The 22,674-nt window shown below is 47.1% G+C and overlaps 1 protein-coding gene across 1 annotated transcript in view; it reads left to right on the plus strand.

The window, feature by feature from the left end:
* Nucleotides 1-437: 437 nt before the first annotated feature.
* Nucleotides 438-22,674, plus strand: part of LOC310854555 (FRAS1-related extracellular matrix protein 2-like) — a gene marked incomplete at both ends in the record, with an annotated part of 168,026 nt that continues 145,789 nt past the window's right edge. Inside the window, 3 exons of the mRNA XM_083759234.1 lie at nucleotides 438-2,632; nucleotides 4,106-6,451; nucleotides 7,234-7,703. Coding sequence (XP_083615360.1) covers nucleotides 438-2,632; nucleotides 4,106-6,451; nucleotides 7,234-7,703 — 5,011 coding nt within the window. The remainder of the gene's footprint in view (nucleotides 2,633-4,105; nucleotides 6,452-7,233; nucleotides 7,704-22,674) is intronic.

A 22,674-nucleotide genomic window follows, 5' to 3' on the forward strand; every position in this document is an offset into this window, starting at 1 on the left:
CCGCCTCCTGTGTATAGAGTGTCAGCATCTCCATCCACTCACCGGCCAGGCAGGGAGAACCAGCCTTCGGGCTCTTGTCCAATCCCGCGCTGAGGTGGGCGGCGATGCCTCCACACGACCCACACAGCCTCTCCAAGTGCCTGAAGTTAAAAGTCCGTGCGCTCCGCTCACCCTGACAAATGTCGCTGTCCCGGACGGAATACGCACGTATGGGGAGGACATAACATCTTGACTGACTGACTCCCGTATAGCTTTCGGGGGATTCTTTTTTTTTTATATATCTTTTATAGTAGAGAGAAGACAAAAAACAACACAAAGGAACAAAAGCTGTGTTGTTCTGCAGCACCACTTGGATAGAACTGAACTGTTGTTGTTTTTAGTGGAGGGGGTTTGTTTTGGACCGAAACGAACCATCCATCCACGGACTGTCTGTCACGATGGTTTGCAGCAGCATGCACAGTGCTCTCCTCCCGCTGTGCGTCTCGATAGCAGCTCTGCTGGTGTGCAGCAGCGCGCGGCCAGACGGCAGCATCGGCGCTCATGGACTCTCGTACGCGCTCCGCTCCGAGCTGTCCGAGGACTCCATTCTGGTGGCCAACAACGGCATCCACGTGCCTTTCGGCAGGTCGGTGTTCGTCGACCCGATCAACGACCTGGTCGTCCAGACGCAGCCGGGCGACCGCTGCAGCATCACCGTGCTGGACAACGACCCGCTGTCGCAGCGGCCGGGCCATCTGTCGCCCAAGAAGTTCTCGTGCGACTTCGGACCCAGCGACGTGACGTACGCGCACTACGGCTCGCGGAGCCCCGCCAAGGACCGCGTGCGGCTGCAGCTCAGGTACGACACGCACACCGAGACCGTCATCATCCCCTTCATGGTGGAGGTGGAGGTGGTCTTTACGCAGCTGGAGCTGCTGACCAAGAACATGCCTCTCACCGTGGACAAGCTGCACGGCGTGAGTAACCCCATCGACAAGAAGATCCTGGAGTTCACCTACGACAGAGACTCCCACGTGTGCGAGGTGACGTCCCTGGCGTCCCTCGCGCTGCCGCGGTACGGCCGGCTCGTCGACCAGGGGAGACTCGGCAAGATGATGAACTGCGACGAGTTCACGCAGGCCGACATCCGCTACCAGCACACGTTCGACCGCAAGTCGCCCAACAGGGACTACGTGCCCATGGTGGTGGAGCTGCGCGACAAGGAGGGCAACCTGGTCACGCAGGAGTACTTCCACCTGCTCATCCGCGTCAAGCAGGGCGAGGAGAACACGCCGCCCAAGCCCAGCTTCGTGTCCATGATGATGATGGAGGTGAGTCAGTTCGTCATGACGGCGCTCACGCCGGACATGCTGGCCGCCGAGGACGGCGAGTCGGACCCGGACGAGCTGGTGTTCAACATCACCTCTCCCCTGTCGTACGAGGAGGGCTACATAGTCAGCACCGACGACCGGAACCTCCCCATCACATCCTTCTACCAGAGGGACCTGCGGGACCTGAAGATCGCCTACAAGCCGCCCGCCCTCGACTCGGACACGGAGAGGATCTTCCAGCTGGAGTTCGAGGTGGTGGACACAGAGGGCGCCGCGTCGGACCCCTTCGCCTTCATGATCGTGGTCAAGCCCATGAACTCCATGGCGCCGGTGGTGACGCGCAACACGGGCCAGCTGCTCTACGAGGGCCAGTCGCGGCCGCTGTTCACGGCGCACAACCTGGAGGTCAGCGACGAGGACAACCTGGACGGCGTGGCGCTGACGGTGGTGGACGGGCTGCGCCACGGCACGCTCACGGTACTGGGCGCCCGCCAGGGCTTCTTCACGCCCGCCGACCTGGACGCCGGCGTGGTGGTGTACCAGCACGACGGCAGCGACACCTACAGCGACAACATCGTCTTCAAGATGACGGACGGCAAGCACGAGGTGGAGTTCCTGTTCCCCATCACCATCGTGCCCACGGACGACGAGCCGCCCATCATCAACGCCAACACCGGCCTGGTGCTGTTCAAGAACCAGATGATGCCCGTCTACCCGTTCATGCTCAGCGCCGCCGACATCGACTCCGAGGACTCCACCATCCGGTTCACCATCGTCCCGCCGCTCTCCGCCATCGGCGCGGCGTTCCTGAGACAGTCGGACGCTCCCGAGGACCCGTCCTCGTGGCGGTTCAACGCAGAGGACGAGGTGTACGAGAAGGAGGTGACGGAGTGGCTGCAGAAGGACATCACGGACGGGAAGCTGTTCTACAAGCACACGGGCCCCCACAACACGGACACGGTCATGGACCAGTTCGTGTTCACGGCGCAGGACGACAACGACCCGCCCAACGAGTCCGGGGAGAGCGTGTTCGTCGTGCGCGTCCTGCCCATCGACGACGTGCCGCCCGAGCTGTTCCCCGGCACCACGCTGCAGATGACGGTCCACGAGTACCAGCTCACGCACTTCAGCAAGGAGGTCCTCCGCTACACCGACCTGGACTCGGAGGACCGCGACCTCAAGTACACGGTCACGCAGCCGCCCACCGACACGGACGAGAACAACCCGGCCGCGTTCGGCTCCCTGGTCCTCACGGACAGCCCCGACACCGAGGTCACGGAGTTCACGCAAGCCCAGGTCAACCACCACAAGGTGTCTTACAGGTATGGCATCATTTGCTATTATTATTGTTTAGCGTGCATATTTTCATATAATATCGTGAAATTGTTCTCGGTCGCCATGCACTATAGGATGAACTAGAACTGCACTCTGTCGAGTGCATACTTGCTTGTTGCACACTAGTAGGCCATAAATGGCGTACTAGTGCGCAAGCAGAGCGCGCAAGTACTTTCGACCGCTACAAACTGTCAAAATCTCAGTAATGACTACTACTGTGCCTGATACGGCAGTGGTGCCAGATTACATACATGTATACATAGGAGCATTACCTTTAATCCTCCCAACACTAAAACATATCGTCATTACGTCACCATCGAAAACCAATTACACTCTGGCATTGGGTCCTTTAATCCACATCTTTTTTACGTCATCATTGAGAGCTAGTTATACATATACACACCAATCTGGCACCACTGCCGTATCAGGCACAATTTGCTGGGACGGTGCATACGCATCAAAAGTGGCGGGACGGCTGGGACGGTGCATACGAGTCCCGGGCGAAACTAGCACTTGCGCATTAAGCTTTTGTTGAGCTGCAAATTCAGCACCCTCTTTGTTTGATAAACTAAACCTGTAAAGAGCACATTATTTTGGTACGCTCTTATTTCACTCTACACAAATCGATTCGCCAAAAATAGCAGATCTACAAGCTCACAACACGTTGCGTTGCAACACATTGCGAGCTTGTAGATCGCCCATTTTTGGCGAACATTCTCCTCAGCATAGGGATGCTGTGGATTCAAGTGTTTACACAAAAGTGGCATTTTAAGTTTTAAGCACATTTTTGGATTACCGCGATGATAAAATATCGTTAATCGCAATTATTTCTGCCACAATACTCGTGACATGAAATCCTCATCACGGTCTCCTCTCCCGTCCCTAATGGTGACATGTAATCCTCATCATGGTCTCCTCTCCCGTCCCTAATGGTGACATGTAATCCTCATCATGGTCTCCTCTCCCGTCCCTAATGGTGACATGTAATCCTCATCATGGTCTCCTCTCCCGTCCCTAATGGTGACATGTAGTCCTCATCATGGTCTCCTCTCCTGTCCCTAATGGTGACATGTAATCCTCATCATGGTCTCCTCTCCCGTCCCTAATGGTGACATGTAATCCTCATCATGGTCTCCTCTCCCGTCCCTAATGGTGACATGTAGTCCTCATCATGGTCTCCTCTCCTGTCCCTAATGGTGACATGTAATCCTCACCATGGTCTCCTCTCCCGTCCCTAATGGTGACATGTAATCCTCATCATGGTCTCCTCTCCTGTCCCTAATGGTGACATGTAATCCTCATCATGGTCTCCTCTCCTGTCCCTAATGGTGACATGTAATCCTCATCATGGTCTCCTCTCCCGTCCCTAATGGTGACATGTAATCCTCACCACGGTCTCCTCTCCCGTCCCTAATGGTGACATGTAATCCTCACCACGGTCTCCTCTCCCGTCCCTCCAGGCCTCCTGACGTGGAGCTGGGCATCACGGCCCACGTGGTGCAGCTCCGCTACTCCGTGGAGGACCCGGCGGGCAACAGCGTGGACGGAGCCTTCACCGTCTACCTCCAGCCGGTCAACAACAAGCCGCCCCAGATCACCAACACGGGCTTCCCCGTGTACGAGCGCGGCATGCACGTCCTCTCCGCCGCCGAGCTGGACGCCACGGACCCCGACACGGACGTCGGGCTGATCACCTTCACGCTGAGCCGGCCCCCCGCGCACGGCCAGCTCCAGGAGCGTTTTGCCGACCTGCCGGCGGGGGCCAGTTTCACGCTGGAGGACATCGCGGAGGGCAGGATCTCCTACCTCCACGACGGGGACGAGGCGGCCGCGGACGACTTCCTGCTGGACGTCAGCGACGCCGTCCACGTGGTCACCGTGACCGTCCGGGTGCAGGTGAGACCCGTGGACGACGAGACCCCCACGGTCAGCCTGCCCCCGGGGACCATAGGCTCCCGCCTGGACGTGCTGGAGAACGGCGCCACGGAGATCACCGCCAACGTCCTGCAGGGCCGCGACGACGACACGGACGACCTCCAGCTGACCTTCATCGTGGAGGACGCCCCGGAGATGGGAGAGATCCTGGTCAGAGGGGTGCCCGCCACCAGGTTCACGCAGGCCGACATCATCAACGGCCTGGTGGTGTACGCGCACACCAGCGGCGAGATAGGCCTCCTGGCCGAGGGGGACGACTTCAATCTGACGCTCACCGACATGTCGGACGAGTGGACGGTGGGCGGAAACAAAGTCACGGGAGTTCGCGTGTGGGTGACCATTCTGCCGGTCGACAACCAGTCCCCCGAGGTGGGAGTTGGGGTGCAGTTCACTGTCACCGAAGGGGAGAAATACACCATCGGTCCAGAGCACTTGGACGCCGATGACAACGACACGCCGTCAGAAGACATCCTCTGCACCATCATCGTCCAGCCCGCCGCCGGCTACCTGGAGAACATCTCCCCCGCCCCGGGCTCCGAAAAGTCCCGGTCGGGGACGGCGATCAGTGCCTTCACCATCGGAGACGTCAGGGAGGGACACGTGCACTACGTGCAGAGCATTCACAAAGGGGTGGAGCCCGTGGAGGACAGGTTCACGTTCAGATGCTCCGACGGCATCAACTTCTCCGAGAATCTGTTCTTCCCTATCGTCATCGTCCCCACCAACGACGAGATGCCGGAGCTCTACCTGAGGGAGATCGTGGTGATGGAAGGGATGAACATCGTGATCGACACGCCCATCCTGAACGCTGCCGACGCCGACATACCGGCCGAGGAGCTGACGTTCATCATCTCCAAGGCGCCCAAACACGGCCAGATCCTCAACCAGCTGCCCACCGGCTCGGTCGTGGTGAGGAACTTCACGCTGGAGCAGATCAGAGAGGCCTCCAGCATCATCTACGAGCACGACGACTCCGAGACCACTGAGGACAGCTTCGACGTCATCGTCACGGACGGCAAGCACTTCGTGGAGAAGACGGCCGTGGTCATGATCATCCCCATCGACGACGAGACTCCTCGCATGCTGATCAACGACGGCCTGGAGGTGGAGATCGGAGAGGCCAAGGAGATCGACGGCAAAGCGCTCAAAGCCACGGACTTGGATTCGGACGACAGCGCGCTGACCTTCGTCATCCGCTTTGGACCCGGCCAGGGTCTCCTTCAGAGGAAAACCCCCTCTGGCACCTTGGAGAACATCACGCTGGGCACGAACTTCACGCAGGGCGAGGTGGACGAGGGGCTGATCGTGTACACGCACAACGGCCAGGAGGGCGTCCGCGACCTGGTCAAGTTCGACGTCACCGACGGCATGAACCCGCTCATCGACCGCTACTTCTACATCACCGTGGGCAGCATCGACATGGTGTTCCCTGATGTGGTCAGCAAGGGCGTGTCCCTGAAGGAGGGCGGCCGGGTGACCCTGACCACCGACCTCCTCAGCACCACGGACCTCAACAGCCCCGACGAGCACCTGGCGTTCACCATCACCCGGGCCCCGGTGAGGGGCCACCTGGAGTGCACGGACACGCCCGGGATGCCCATCGCCTCCTTCTCGCAGCTCCAGCTCGCCGGCAGCAAGATCTACTACATCCACACCTCCGACGACGAGGTGAAGATGGACAGCTTCGAGTTCGAGGTGACGGACGGCTTCAACCCCGTCTTCAGGACGTTCAGGGTGGCCATCGTGGACGTGGACAACAAGAAGCCCGTGGTGACCATCAACGGCCTCCTGGTCACCGAGGGCCAGACCAAGCTGATCACGCCCTTCGAGCTCACCGCCGAGGACCAGGACACGGCGGAGAATCTGCTGAGGTAAACGTCTCCTTCGTACAGATCACTGCCACCCGAGTGTGGAATGCCCTAAACACCTTCCCTCAAAACATGCATATCATTGGGCTTCCTTTGAAACAGGCCTGAAAAGTGAAAATCTTTTATTATTTTATTTTTCTTCCATTCTGTACATATAAGGCACTTTTTACTGTTTTGAAAAACTATTTTGAATAGTTCAAATAGCTGATCTACAGGCTCACAACACAACGTGTCAGATGTAGATCAGCTATTTGAAGTATTTTTTCAATAGCCCATAGTGTTTTAAGATTTGTGATGACATTGATTGAAATAACGGTGATGGAGTCGCACACACCAAGAACACCTTCTGTAGTTTTTATTCTTGCATAGTGAATAATAGACAAACGTTTCGGCTATCCAGCCTTCATAACCCAAAACGTTTTGTCTACAAAGCCAACTCGAGTCGTGACAAATCATGACAACACAACAATATTTGGGACCAAACAAATGATTACAAAGAAGAAAAACAACAAAAAAAAGTGTTGTAACCTGCCGTTTATTTATTTATTTATCGTCCCAAAACATTTTGTTTTTTGTCATGAGTTGTCGCAACTCCAGTTGGCTTTGTCCGCGGCGTAAACGTCTTTTAAATAAATACTTTTTGAAAAGTTTATGAGGAAAATGAACGGAGGAATCATTTCCCGGGCCCTGGTATAGGGGGCGGGACTGGGACTGGGCTCTATTATGTTTTCTGCTTCCACATTTCCGGTCTAATCCGGTTATTATTCGATCAATCCCCAAAACAGGTTCACGGTCACCCAGCTGCCCGTCCACGGCCGTCTCCTGTTCAACGGCTCCTCGCCGCTCAGCAGCTTCACCAAGCAGGACCTCAACGACAACCTGGTCAGCTACGCGCACGACGGCACCGCGTCGCCCCGCGGCGACTCCTTCTCCGTCACCGTGACGGACGGCACGCACAGCGACTTCTACGTCTTCCCCGACACCGTGTTCGAGACGCGCCGCCCGCAGACCGTCAGCATCACGGTGGTGGCGCTGGACAGCGGCGTGCCCCAGATGGCGGTCAACAGGGGCGCGCCCACGCTGAGGATCCTGCCCACGGGCCACCTGGGCTACCCCATCGGGCCCAAGGCGCTGCGGGCGGAGGACAGGGACAGCGGGCCGGCCGAGCTGGTGTTCCGCGTCACCGCGCAGCCCGAGCACGGCTACATCATCAACCTGGGACAGGGGAACAACTCCGTGGACACGTTCAGCCAAGGTAAGGGAGCAGATCTTATGTTGACGTTTAGTGGGTTTTTTTTAATGTTTTTGTAAATTAACCCATTTTGGGGCCACCGAGTGGCACGCTACGAGCTTGTAGGTCTGCTATTTTTGAAAGATCGTGAAAATATTGATTTCAGAAAACTGGAGGATTTAGAAGATTGTTTTTTGTTTTTTTCGAGGTCAGGCCTAAATGGGTTAACACTAGGGATGGGTATCGTTAGGATTTTTTCGAGTCCGGTACCGATTCCGGTTCTGCTTATCGATTCCGGTTCTTAACGGTTCCCTATTTCTGTTCCAAAATGATATAAAAGAGGTCAAATGTTTAACAAAAAAGCTCAATGTCAATTTAAGACATGTAATGAATAAATAGTGTAACATCCTCTTCCTCCTCATTCAGTTGAGCCATTTGTGGATAATATAGTAAAAAAAAATGGTATAAACTTAATGACATTTTTGACTTTGTCGTCCCAAACCGCCCCAGGACTTAATTGTTTTTCACAAAGCTTTTATTTTTAAGACTTTGATTTAAGACAGATGAATAGAGTATAGACCAACATCCTTTCCTTTAACAGTTGAGCCATTTGTGGATACTACAGTTACCTCTTACTACTACTGACAATGACAACAAATATGCCTGAGAGACTACTCAACATAAACATCACTGCAACACAAAGTCAAAAATCTAGAAAAAAAATAAAAAGATAGTCTCTTGTGGTGCACAGTCTGCATGGCATGTCAGAGCAGAGTGTATACTGTATACTAAAGTATTCAATTCAACAATTCTTGTTGAGAAAAATAAGCATATCAGCCTTTTCAGGTAATATACTCTCTGCACAAATAGTGTCTCCAGCTGTAGAAAACACCCTCTCACTAGGGGTTGAGGAGGGTTTGTGTTCTATAGACTTGCTAACAACCATTGAAACAAAGGCGGCTTGCATGCAGGCTTTTGTTGTTTTTTTTTCACCTCCTCTCTTCGAAGTTAGCCTGGGCAAGCTACAGACTTCGCACACACACACACGTTCCACCTCCATTCTGAATTCCCATGGACTATTTTCATATCGTGTCAAACAGGCACTAAATAAATCAAATAAATTATCCTGGCGGTTTCACTCATATGGATATAAATAATCAACTGACTGAGAGAAAACGCTAATGTTACTGCCGCGAATTAGTTACATTTTCGCTAGAAACAGACTGTATCAAATACGAGTGACTGACGGTCGTAAACGATACAAAGACAACCCCCCCAACAATATCGTTTAGACGGTTTGTTTATTTCCTATATGAGACTATTTTAAGATGACCAAAAACTTCCGTGGCCCAGTGGATGGGAGAGTGACGCCAGGACTTTGGTAGGCTACAAATGGATGTAGTCTGTTGACAACAAACTTCGTGACCACTCGGTGACACTCCTCAGTTTTTTCTTTCGTCAGCCTCTTTTTCGCCAACGTAAACGGCGTCTCGGGTCTCTCTGTGGCTGTGCCGCCGGGCTGCCATGCACCATTAAATGTTTAGACAAACCAGAGGTGCAACCTGTTTTTGCGCTGATTACATTTCCACACATATTGCACTTGGCTAACTGCTTTGATTGTCTACTATAGTGAAGCCATACTTTTGAGCGACAAGAGCGATTACCACGGTCCATTCTGTTGCTGGCTCTCCGAGCTGTTTTATGTGCGTGCGTGTGTGCGTGCAGGGTGTCACCCAGGAACCGATAGAGAGAACCGAAATTGAATTATTGTAATGGGTACCCGGTATTCAAGCATGTTCGGTTCGGTACCGGATTGGTCCCGAGGTTCGGGACCCACCCCTAGTTAACACCCTATTGAACATCATACTACAGTATCTGCAAGCTGCTAGCAGATCTGCAAGCTCGAAAGCGATGCATTTTGAGCTCGTAGATCTGCTACTTTTGATATTTTATTTATTTGAATTCTGAAAACTAAAAGAGTTTTGAACATATAAGGTTTCCACCCGACAGACAATATGTACATAGTGCATGTATGGAAACCTTAGTATGTCCAAACCAATTGATCCAGTGTAGTTATTATTTAATCACAAGCTCTTGTTAATACTTTTCATTGATTAAATATATAAAAACCCACAGACAGAATTATGCACTTTTTAAAAAAGAAATCTAAAATGAGTGAACATAGCCAATCTACACAATTGCGATGTGTTGTGAGCTTGTAGAACAGCTATTTTGGCCGTAGTTCGACGAAGTAGGACATTCATTTTACAAAAACAAAAACAAAAACATCAAAAGTTGAAATATGGAGATACGAAAGGTTTCTTCCCGACGGCATGCATAATGTATGACACCATATATATATTATATATAATAGTCCATAACGACTCCATTGCATCTGTAAATGTTTGTATAGCGTTTTAGTGAAGTCGACCTCACACGTTCTCTGTTTTTTGATTGCTCTTCTCACGCTGCATGATGGTGATGTAAATGCATGTTTTATGTGCATAATTATCCACGCCAGGTTTGGGGGGGGGGGGGGGGGGGGAGTTTCAGAAGTTAATTCACAGCCAGGCCTCGTTTAGAAGTGTCGTCGTGTTTATGATAATAATAGCTTTTTTAATAATAGATTTTTTACTAATTAGCAGCACTATCATTTTAACCACTCTAATCATTAATATTGCATCCTTTGGCTAATCAAACATAGCAGATATACAAGCTCATAGTGCATGCCGCGCTATGAACTTTATTTTATATCAAATCTTTGCATCTGGGGATCCTTAGGGAAAAACATTTTGAGATTGGGCGTGGTGGGGGGGGGGGGGGGGGGTCCACGGTCATCATTATGGGGGTCCTTGAAATGAAACATCTTTGAGCAATATAGCAGCATACGTTTTTCAGACGACTGTCAGTCAGGATTTCGAGGACATTTTCATCGTCCTCAGATCTTCATGGGTTAAGAAAGACGTGGTTGTCTTCATCAAATCATAATTAGCTGTGCGACAGTGCGAGCAGCAGAGAGTTAGAGAGAGAGAGAGAGAGAGAGAGAGAGAGAGAGGGGCTGACGTTTTTAAAACGCGCAAAAATGTCTCTCGTACACCACTAGACGGATAAGGATGAATTATGTATGTGTTGCTTGCGTCTCGGGGGAGCTGTTCACCTCTGATGTGGAGCTAGTACAGTGGTTTGTTAAATACACCAGGACAGAGTGGATGTGGTGTGAAAAGGTCAGTGCAGGCCTCGCTGTTGGCAGGATGGTATTTGAGTTGTTGCAGCAGCCGTCTCCCATGCAGAGGCAGAGCAAGAAGATAATAGAGTGCTTGTGTTGGTGTCAATATCTCTAGAAACCAACTACAGCTTTTGTGTTGGTTTCAATATCTCTAGAAACCAACTACAGCTTTTGTGTTGGTTTCAATATCTCTAGAAACCAACTACAGCTTTTGTGTTGGTTTCAATATCTCTAGAAACCAACTACACCTTTTGTGTTGGTTTCAATATCACTAGAAACCAACTACAGCTTTTGTGTTGGTTTCAATATCACTAGAAACCAACTACACCTTTTGTGTTGGTTTCAATATCACTAGAAACCAACTACAGCTTTTGTGTTGTTGTCAATATCTCTATAAACCAACTACACCTTTTGTGTTGGTGTCAATATCTCTAGAAACCAACTACACCTTTTGTGTTGGTGTCAATATCTCTAGAAACCAACTACACCTTTTGTGTTGGTTTCAATATCTCTAGAAACCAACTACACCTTTTGTGTTGGTTTCAATATCTCTAGAAACCAACTACACCTTTTGTGTTGCTTGAGATATCTCTACAAATGTTCCGAAGCCCAACATTTAGATTTTAGGCAATTATCCAGACACTCTTATAGTCTTAATCCAGAGCGATTTATAGTAAGCAAGGTAAAAATACGAAGTAATGGATCAAATGCATAGAAGTAGTAATCTAGGATATAATCGGTCTAAACCACCAGTTTTGTATTTGTTCTTGAGTCGTGAACCAAATAAATTGGTCGTTGACCCACAAATGGGTCCCGATCCACAGTTTTGGAATCAGTGATCTGAACAGTTTAATATAATAAAAAAATATATATATATACATATATATAATCTGTACATTGAAACTATACTTAAACTATTGGATGCCAGGTCAACAAATGATCCTGACATAAATAACATTATGCTATCTAAATGTATTTGCTACTGTATACATTGGTGAACATAGCAGATCTGCAAACCCACAACGTGATCGTGTACCTCATAGTGCGGCACCGAGTGCCGCGCTACGAACTTGTAGATCTGCTATTTGCTTTTAAATGTGGAAATGTGGCGCAAATCTTTGAATATATATTCTTTCACATTTTTAACTCAAATATTTGGTTCTGCAGGGAGGTCCCTGGAACTACATATTTTCAGATGGGGTGGTCTTAGGATTTAGAAGACATTTTCTTCGGGCTCGGCCTCATGGTCTTGAGTGTCTGAGCTAAATTGTAAAATTGTAAGTGCTTGGCGTGCTTGAATGGCCCTTTAGGCTCACATCGCAATCGATGCCGTCGTGTCATCTCACTCCAGGCAGCACGGTGCTGTAAGTAAGAAGAATCAGCCAGCTGATGATGGCACCGATCAGCAGCGAGGCACGAACAGCCAAACACTGGCGATAGGATGCAAAGAGAGAGACGGTTGAAAGAGCTCTTCTTGTGTCTGCAGGGAGAGAGAGAAGAGAGAGAGAGAAGAGAGAGAGTGTCTGACAGGCTTCCGAGTGGCTCCACTCTTTAGAAAAGGGCACAGATGAGAGAGCGAGACGGGGAGCGGGTGCAGGGGATAGAATGAAGGGAATAAGGAGCCAGCGGGGGGAAGGAGAGAGGAGCGAGGAGGTGTGACAGAAATAAAAGAGCCCAGGTGGGATAGATGTGTTTGATGAGAGCGAGGGGACGGACAGAGAGGGATGGGTTGCCAAGTCTGCTTATATTTAAAGGGATAGTTCACAATGTTTTAACTTAAGTTGTATGAAATACTTGCCATTGATATAGTGGTTGCAACTGTATTTTTAAATGATTTCCCCGAGTCCCGTGGTGGGAGTTCTGCTCTGGTTTTGGTGAATATTAAGTAGTTCCGGTCATTCTGTTGGGGGGGGGCACGCATTTAAAGTAAATTAATCCACAACACTATAGCGTCATTTGTATTGTTGACCTTTCATTCAACTTTGACCCCTCTATCACGAGGAACTGTTTTTTGGGCGTAGTGATATGGACACAAATACATATAGTTCCGTGTGATAGAGGGGTCAAAAATGAACCAAAGTTGCACTATATGGTAAAAATATGTCAACAACAATACAAATTGACTTTTAATGCATGGCCCCCTGTGCCCCCCACAAAATGACTGGAACTACTTAATATTCACCAAAACCAGAGCAGAACTCCCACCACGGGACGCAGGCAATCAATTAATACAGATTGATTGAAGTATTTATTAACAGTTTGCAGAATTACAGTACATTTCATGTATGTACAACACAACTCAAGTATTTCACTTGTTTACAAGAGGGTCCACCATTTTCAATTCATCATAACATTTAGAGACGTATACAAATATACACAGTTGCAACCACTATATTAATGGCAAGTATTTCATACAACTTAAAGGACAACTTTAGTTTTTTTCAACCAAGGTTCATGTTTTAGGTTGTTATTAGAGAAAGTAAAAGATTAGTGTTCATTTTTTTTTCATTTGCTGCTTTCTTTAGTTTTAGGAATTGTAGCTGTTTCATTTGAGCATGGGGCTAAATATTTACTATCTTTTGACTACATTTCATAGCAATGTATTTTTTTATTATTTACTATAGTCCTACTAGACCCTAATAAATTACATCTGGCCACAAACGATCACGGGATCTACTGAATGTGTCAAACTGACATATTGAGCCTATTACAGTGTAGTAGGCTACCTTCACATTCAGTAGATCCCGTGATCTTTTGTGGCCCGATGTAATTTATTGGGGTCTAGTAGGACTATAGTAAATAATAAAAAAATGTATTGCTATAACATTTTGTAAAAAAAATACATATTTAGCCCCATGCTCGAATGCCCCCCTGTCAAAAACAGCTAAAATCCCTAAAACGAAAGAAAGCAGCAAATGAAAGAAAAATAACACTCATCCTTTACTTTCTCTAATAACAACCTAAAACATGAACCTTGGTTGAAAAAAAGTTAAGTTGTCCTTTAAATAAATAAAAAAATCTATTTAAGCGACTTTTGGGCTTGTTTCTGTCGCTTATACATTTTCGGGTTGTGTTCTTTATTTCTGTTTCTTTATTCCAACCATCTGAAAATATTTTGTGCCAGAGACCCTCAATCCATACAAGATTTGTAAAAATATTGTACTGTACTGTACGTATATTTCTTTAATTTAAGATTTATTTTGTGAAAATAGCAGATCAAGCTCTACAACACGTCGCAAAGCTTTGTGAGCTTGTGGATCACGTATTTTCAAATAGTCGATATAGTCGTATAATATGTATAGGGTTTAAAAGGATATTTCACCTTCAAACATGTTGGGGATCATTTTAACGTCTACTGCGACGTGTCCATCCTGACCCTACAAGCCCCATTGTATAACTTCAAACTCCATTTTAACTCTACTGCGACATGTCCATCCTGATCCTACAAGCCCCATTGTATAACTTCAAACTCCATTTTAACCAACGATATATAAGATTCATCAAAAACACACCTGTCCTTGGTTCTGTCTAGGTGGCTGAAATTGTCCTATAGACCTGGCCAACCTGTTTCTGTCGCGGAATCTGGCAACACCGTTCCGTTCGGGGGAGTGAGCGAGCGAGCGGAGTGGAGCGGAGTGGAGCGGAGGGGGGGGGGGGGGGGGGGGGGGATAACTTGTCACGGGACGCAGTGGGGCGAAAGAGACTTGGCCTCCTGTCGTCTTTATTTACTCAGCCCATTTCCAGGGCACGTCCCCCGAGGTGTACCTCTTTAAATATTTGATGACCTTCGTGCCCTCGCAAAGGCTCGCGGGGAGGGCGTCGTGAGTGGGACTCACTGCTGGAAGAAGAAGCTCTCTGATTTATTATATATTTGTTTTACTTAGGTAAATGTAGTGATAACGGAATGGGAATACAGTCGCTGTCGTAGGGGCAGAGAAGCCTCTTATCGCCACATTTCATCCCATTTAGCCCTGAGGACGATTCTAGTATCTAGTGTCTTCTACATTTTTTTGTGAAAAACCCCATGTTTCTATCAGTCGTTCTCAAACATTTTCATGTCAAGGACCCCCAAAAAAAAATATGTAATTGGCCGCCGACCCCCATCTGAAAATATGTTGTTCCACCCCCCCCCCCCCCCCCCGCAGATTGGCCCAGAAGCAAAGATTTGAGTTAAAAACGTGCACTGTGAAAGAATATATATTCAAAGATTTGCGCCACATTTCACAAGCTCGGTGCACGCTAGAAGCCTCTTATTCATTTTTAATGTTTTGTGTTTGCCACGCCCTGCTTGATCGCACTACAGCGTCACGCAAAAGCATGAAAAGCAGCAGATCTGCAAGCTCGAAGCGCAGCCTCCAAGCGACGCGTTTTTGAGCTTGTAGATCTGCTGCTTTTGATGCTTTCGAATTTGAATCCTGAAAAGTAACAGTTTTGGACATAATATGAGCTCCCCCCCCCCCCCCCCCGACAGACGATGTACTCTGTTACGTAAAATGCCCGTATAAAAACATTTAAAAGTACAAACGTATTTGGCATTATATAAAAGTACCCAAAGGAACACGACTTTAAGAAAATAGGCGATCTACAAGCGGTGGTGCATCGCAGTGGTTCCCAAAGTGGGGTCCGGGTTTGGGAACTATTGGTGTATCGCGACAGCATTGTCAGCTTGTAGATGCACATAAAACAGGTCTTAATTGGCTAGTTGTATGTGTTGGAATAATTGTAGTGGACTAAAAAGTATACAATATTTGCCTGAGATGTAAGTAGTGGGGCAGAAGCATAAAGTATTGAAACATGGAAATACAGTAAAGTAAAAAATAAAAAAATAAAAAATAAAAGTACCTTAAAATTGTACAGTACAGTACTTGAGTACTTTCCACCACTACTGTGACTACAGTATGTATTGCAAGGCCTCCTTCCTTTCCTTCCTCTCCCCCTCAAGCAACTCTTTCCCCCTCGTAAAAATGTTCCATCCGTGCGTTAATCTTTACCTTTCTCTCCTCTGTGGGTCGAGCGGTAGGTAGGTATAGGAGAGTTTAGGCTAAAGAGGCACTGTTGCCTCTCCCCCTTTATAAGCGACTTTGGGCTTGAGTTCCGAAAATAGCAGATCTACAGTGTCAGTACAAGCTCAAAGCGCATCGCATTGTGAGCTTATAGACAGGCAATTTTCACATACCATAGCGTTTTTTGTAGGTATACTCAAAGTCGTTTCACAGCAACAGAATAAACAACTTCATTAGGAGGGGAAAAAAACATTTATTTTTCTCCAACATTCTGTTTATTAGATTTTACTTTTATTTTTTTATTTTTTTAAATTAGCTAAAAGGTTAAAAGCTACAAGAGGAAAACAAAACAAGGGGATTATGATTAGGTAGGAAGTGGGACTCTGCAGAATCTTTGAGTGTGTTTTTAAACGTAAAACCGCTAGCCAAATTATAGTCAGTTAATTATTTTGGGCTTGAATTCGTAGACCTGGCTGCCTTAATTCTCTCGCAAAATCTGGCAACACTATTCCCTTCCCCCCCCCCCCCCCCCCCCCTCCCGGCACCACGAGTGTGGTGGTGAGTTTATATTTTTATGAGCACCTTCTTCATAAGGCATCTATTATTGAAGGTTACAGTTCACAGAGGCCAGGGCCTTTCACAGCCTCAATAATTTGTTTGGGAGAGAGAGAGAATAGTGGGGGGGGGGGGGGGGGGTGCGAGGGAGCTGGCGGTATAGCCCTGTAATTCACGCAGGTTCAGGGGGGGGGGGGGGGGAACAGCTGTAGAGGTAGTAGCGGGCTCCCCCCGCTTTCAGAATCCTGTTTTTAACATTCTTCTGGCCTCTCGTCTGTCATTAAAATATCCCTGCAGTCTCACCTGGTTTCTTTTCAGGCTTTATGTTTAGACACAGAGAGCGGTGTGAGAGATGAGAAGCATTGTGATATTACCCCACAATGAAGAAATGCCTCTGTTATGAGTAAACGTCCTGTATTCAAGATTTCACATAATAATTGATTTACAAAATACCCTTTCAAATAATTGTAATAATCATCTAAATCTGCCACAGAGTACAAAGCATAGCGCAGTGGTTTTCACAGCGGAGTCCAGAGCCCCAGGGGTCCTTGGAGGGGGTTCCAGGGGGTCCACAGCAAAAGCAAAAGCACCACAATCATCTTAATCACTAATCCATGAAAACGTTTGAGAAACACTGGCATAAAGTACTGAAAAAAAGTAAAAGGTACTTAGTTACTTTCCACCCGTGGTATTATTGACACAAAGAGCCTGACACGTTTGTGGATGAGGGTTCAACAAATGTTTTGTTGGTTTAGTTTGAGCCATTGGGGTGTGTAACCTTTATCTGTCTCCTTGGATTACGGATGGCATGACTTTCCCGTAAATGCCCGTCTTGCGGTAGGAGAATTGCTCATGCCAAACAGCTGATAAGGGATTTGAGTCTGTGTGATAGATTAGTAGGAAGAGGCTGCGGTTACATTGGCCTGATACGGCACTGAAGCAGGACAGCTTCCATCTTTGAACAATTACACGACAGAGAAGAGTCCAGCGAAGATTCACTAATTCCCTGACTTCAAACGTCTGTTTGAGGATATTTTTGTAGACAGCGCACGATGCTAAACATGAAAGTTTTCACTTTTCGGTGTCTCCATCTCCCTCTCCCTCTCTCCATTTAAAATAAATCAAAACCGAGCATTCCATGAATATTATTTTAAAATAAACCAAAACCGAGAAACCATGAATATTATTTTAAAATTGCATAATAGGGTGCCCGATGGCCTAGCGGTCCAGGCGCATGTCACATATACATGCAGGCTTTGGCCTGACAGCGCGTTGCATGTTCGAGTCCCGGTCATGACGACCTTTGCTGCGTGTCTCTCCCCTTCTCCCTCTTTCCTGTCAATCTTCACTTGATACTAATCAATAAAGGCAGAAAAGCCAAAAACCAATCTTTAAAAAAAGGGGCATAATAATAATTTCAATCTTTTTTTAAGCTTTATTATGAAAACATTTCAGCCATTGAAATGAGTGGGTGGTGATATTTAAAGTGTCTTGAGACAGAAAATAGTGCAGTGGTGCTGACCACAGTGCAAAAGCACAGATTTGCATGCTGATTTAAGTTTAAAAATAGTAATACACTGTCTGGTGAGTGGTTCTGTAATCAAAATCAGCTGTGTTTGGAGGAACGTGCAGCCATGGGAATCAAACAGGTGAATGAAATCCAGATTAATTTATATTCATAAGGGTAGCGGTGCATCATCACTCAGCACGTTTTTGTTCACAGGAAGTAATTAAAATTGCCTTCTTCATGGACTTTTGATATAAAAATACACAAACATGGACATTTCCCCATTGTTATTGGCATCTATTGTTAGGTATGCCCCGTTTGACGACCATGGATATGCTCTAAAAGTGTGAAAAATCTACGTATTTTTACGTGGTGCAACCACTTCCTTAAGTGACTGTGTGTGTGTGGGTGGCTGCCTGGGTAGCTGCCTGCCTGGGTGCGTCTGAGCACGAAAACAGCATGGTTGTTTTTCACCACATGTGCGTAACCTAACACACACACACACACACGCACATATTAACTGTATAATGGTGGTTTCGGGTGTGCCAGTATAATACAGTGACAGTACAGTACAGTACAGTACAGTAGAGGGTACAGTAGAGGGACCCCCACACGGTAATTTCTCAACCGTTTCGGACACGGGGCGGCTCGCCGGAATCGGGCCGGCTCCCTGGATGCGTTCCTGTGGGTCTGGAACTTCCAACACCCCCCACCCCCCCTCCCCACCCCCACATGGAGCTGCACCACTTACTTCACACGGGTGTGATTTTTCATTTCACTTCCACTTTATCCACAACACAAATCTTGTATTGGGGGGTCCCAATCTTTTCAGATAGGGGGTCTGCACTGTCTTTTCAGATAGGGGGTCTGCGCTATAGGGGGTCTGCGCTGCGGCAACATGGACACACTTTGAGAACTACTGGTCAGTGCTGTGTAGAGTACCTCATTACAGAAGTACTGTACTCAGTTGCTTTGTAGATTTTGATTATTATTACAAAACATTAACCACTTCAACCCTTTATACATTACGGCATTACGGTGATCTACAAGCTCACAATTTGTCGTGATGCGACACATCAAGCTGTGAGCTTGTAGATCTGCTACTTTAAAAGGAATTTTACTTTCAATTTTATACACTTGAAAACTTGTGAAATGGGACATTCTGCATTACGAGTACTTTCAATTTTTGGTACTTTAAGTACATTTTGATACTAATACTTTACTACTTTTGTACTTTTACTCTTAGTATTCAAGTACATTTTAAAAAAAATGTGTCAAAAATAACGCGTTAACGGCGTTAATTAATTGCGTTAATTAATTGCGTTAAAAATGTTTAACGCAATTAACGCATGTTAGTGTTCCCCCTAACATGCGCCCATGCGCGCGGCTCAGGAATTATAATGTGTCCCTGTTCATTCTTTTGGCAAGATTTAAAAAATAATAAAGCCCCGACTGCCTGCGGAGTTTATTTCTCCTGCCTTCTGTGTGATTTATCCTTCCAAGCCCACTATACCATGTACTATACATCCTGCATCTTCTACATCCTGTAGTTCACTTAAGAAATAAAGGTATTGTTACAAGTCGCTGTTATTTTTATTTTATTTTTAGTATCATTCATCATCAACAGGCTGTTGATTAGCCTGGTTAATAAACCAGACTAATATCGCACGGATCGCGGGATATTAGTCTGGGGAGGCTCAGCTTGGATTTCATTTCCCGGGGGGTGGGTTCAAACATTTTCTCTTTGACGCAATTGGTCAGAACTACTGTCAGTCAAAGTTCTCAAGCATTGAACGTCACTGTACCAAAGCCCGCCCATATTGCATACCGTGTCCCGATTGTCCGCCCCAATTCTCTGGTGTAGGAAAGAGGCGTGCAACTGAGCCTCTCCAGACCGTAATCCGCCGGCAGGCAAATTATTTTTACCAACGGCTGATTCGGTCTGGTTTATTAACCAGGCTAGTTGTTGATGCCCCCCAAAATGAACAGGTTACAGCCTACACAGGATTCTCATTCTGTTACTGTCACTGCCTGCAAGGATGGCCGCCGTGCCATTTCTTATAAACGATCTAATTCATACGTGGGTCGTCGTGGGTCCACGTGGAGTTGTTTTGTTCATGCGCCACAGTGCGCGGCGTGGAGAGGGCATCAGTGCGCAGCGCAACAGCCTAGTAGTATGGCATATTGTCTGTACTCTCTTTCTGTCCAGTCCTACGTGTATAGGCTGGCGATTGTGGCGACTTATATTCGTTAATAAAGGGAGAGCTGTAAAGGGGATATTGTCTATGGTCAGTTCATGGTGTGTATCATTCTCGTTTTTAACCGGGCTGTGATAATGTGGCGCAATGACAGTAGGCAGTAGCCTAATACAATGTAACTAACTTGCGCAAGCATTAAAAAATGGGTTGTCTGGTAACGGAAAATAATCTAACTTGTTACTTTTCTCAGAAGGTAATCTGTAACGGTACGGGATTCTTTTTATGGGCAGTAATCCAGTAACCTAACGACGTTACTTTAGAAAGTAACGATGCCCAACACTGAGTTTAACACATTGATTCTCAGCTATTTTAATTTCAAGGACCCCCAAATTAAATTGATAGAAAGTAGCCTAGGCCATTTCATTATGATTTTCATCTCTGGACTGGGACCCCAGTCTCCATTCATCCATCCATCCATCTTCAACCGCTTATCCGTAGTCGGGTCGCGGGGGCAACAGCTCCACCAGAGTGTTCCAGACTTCCCTCTCCAGAGCAACATTAGTGACTTCCTCCTGGGGGACCCCAGTCTACATGGCCAAAAGCCAGTATTCATTTAACTCAAAGTGTAGGCTAGGCCTACAAATGCTCACATCACATCATGGCTATACTAAATGTATTAGAAAACAAAAAACATAAAAAAATTAATGTATATCCGCTTTCTGTCATTTATATTTCCATTTCCACAACAATAAACAGGAAAACATGGCATATTTTGGACATAGTTCGAATGGTGATTAATCATGATTAAATTAATTTTGAAGCTGTGATTAATCTGATTAAAATTTTTAATCATTTGACAGCCCTAATTCTTTTGTATTTTTGCATTGAAAAAAATAAGTAGGACAACTTTTTCCACCACTGCCACTGGTTATGATTGATAATGAATGCACCATGACAAATTAGCGTTTGTCACCCCAGCTGACAGTGTTGACCTCTGTCATTGGCCCTCATTTATCAACCGTGCGTACGCCAAAATATGGGCGCACGCCGAAATTACCGACATTTTCGGCATTTAACATTTCCGGCAAAGCTTGAAATTGAACTTGAGTAGGACAAATAGTCACGTCTGGTCATGAGCTGGCGTACGCTGTTTTCTGTCTTACACAAGCGGAGCAGCCTTGTCTGAACTGCTGAGAGGCTGTCACAGGCATCTAAACATATATGTATTCACTCCTAAAATGTTTATATAAAATGTATGTATAATGTATATGGGCTACATGTAAAAAATAAATAAATAAAAATGTTAAGGAATACATGTGTCATATGAAATTAGTAGGAGATAAAATCGCGCAATTAAAAACAATGTTGCAAGAGATGCTTAAGCCATTTAAACAGTGTTTTGCATGAGCGCATACATGCGAGGATTTGGGCTGTCTGTGCTGAAATATTTCCATGACGGGACGTTGGAGAGTTTAGTGCAGCAGTGCTGCAGCTCAGCTGCGGAGAGTCCCAACGTGGTATAGCCTACTGTAGCCTAATCTACAGCATGAAGGCCGATGTCTTTCTTACGGTATGTGCAATATAATAAACCCGACGCGTCGCTCGAATGCCAAATGTACCGTGCCAGGCTCCCAGCGCAAGTGGGAACTGCATCGGAGATATAGGTATATTACCCAGCCAGCCCACGCTGCCCACCACCAGCCACATGAGGCTATATACTGTTTTGGCTGCACATTCATATAATGACAGTTGACAGCCCGGCCACTGCAGTGACTATAACGACTGGCAATCTAAATAGACTGTCGAACGTCGGAACGTGCATGGTCAGTTGGTCACGGACGGACCACTGTGATAGAGAGAGACAGACAGACAGACAGACAGGACAGGAGGAGCACCTGCAAAACAGCAGCGTGTGTGTGCCTATTTGTTATTTAATTATGGTTCACAGGTTCAGGTTTTCGTTCTAATAATTTAATATACAACTAACAACACAAATAGCGATATGTGCGTGCGTGCGTGCGGGGGGTGAGGCGGGCAGCAAGGGAATTCAAGCGAAGCGAGAGGAGAAACAGACAGCTTTATTTTAATGTGTCATGTAGGTGCGTGCGTGCGTGCATGACAGCAAGGCAAGCGAGGTGAGAGTGAAACAGACAGGGTAGGCCTACAACTTTATTTAATTCATGCAGGTGTTCGTTCTTTATTTGTTTAACAACACACCAGTTAGTTGGGCTTGCAAGTTGCGTGTGCGTGCTGTGCGTGTGTATGAGAGAGGGGGGTGAGGCGGGCAGCAAGGCACGGGAGAAACCTATGTTTTCATGTAACCATGGTTTCAGGAAACGTATTGCCGTTGTTCATGTCGCAAAAACGAGGGCGAGGCTTGATTTCTTAGGGCGTGCCAGATCAAATTCAGCCGTGACATTTATTAACGTGAGAACAAAATTAAGGAAGGATCAGCTGTTTGTGATCACTTTATAAATGCCGTGGCGACGTGGGTGTACTACGAAAC

The sequence above is a fragment of the Protomyctophum parallelum genome (genome assembly GCF_964188405.1).
Source record: "Protomyctophum parallelum genome assembly, chromosome: 1".
Classification (NCBI taxonomy): Eukaryota; Metazoa; Chordata; class Actinopteri; order Myctophiformes; family Myctophidae; genus Protomyctophum; species Protomyctophum parallelum.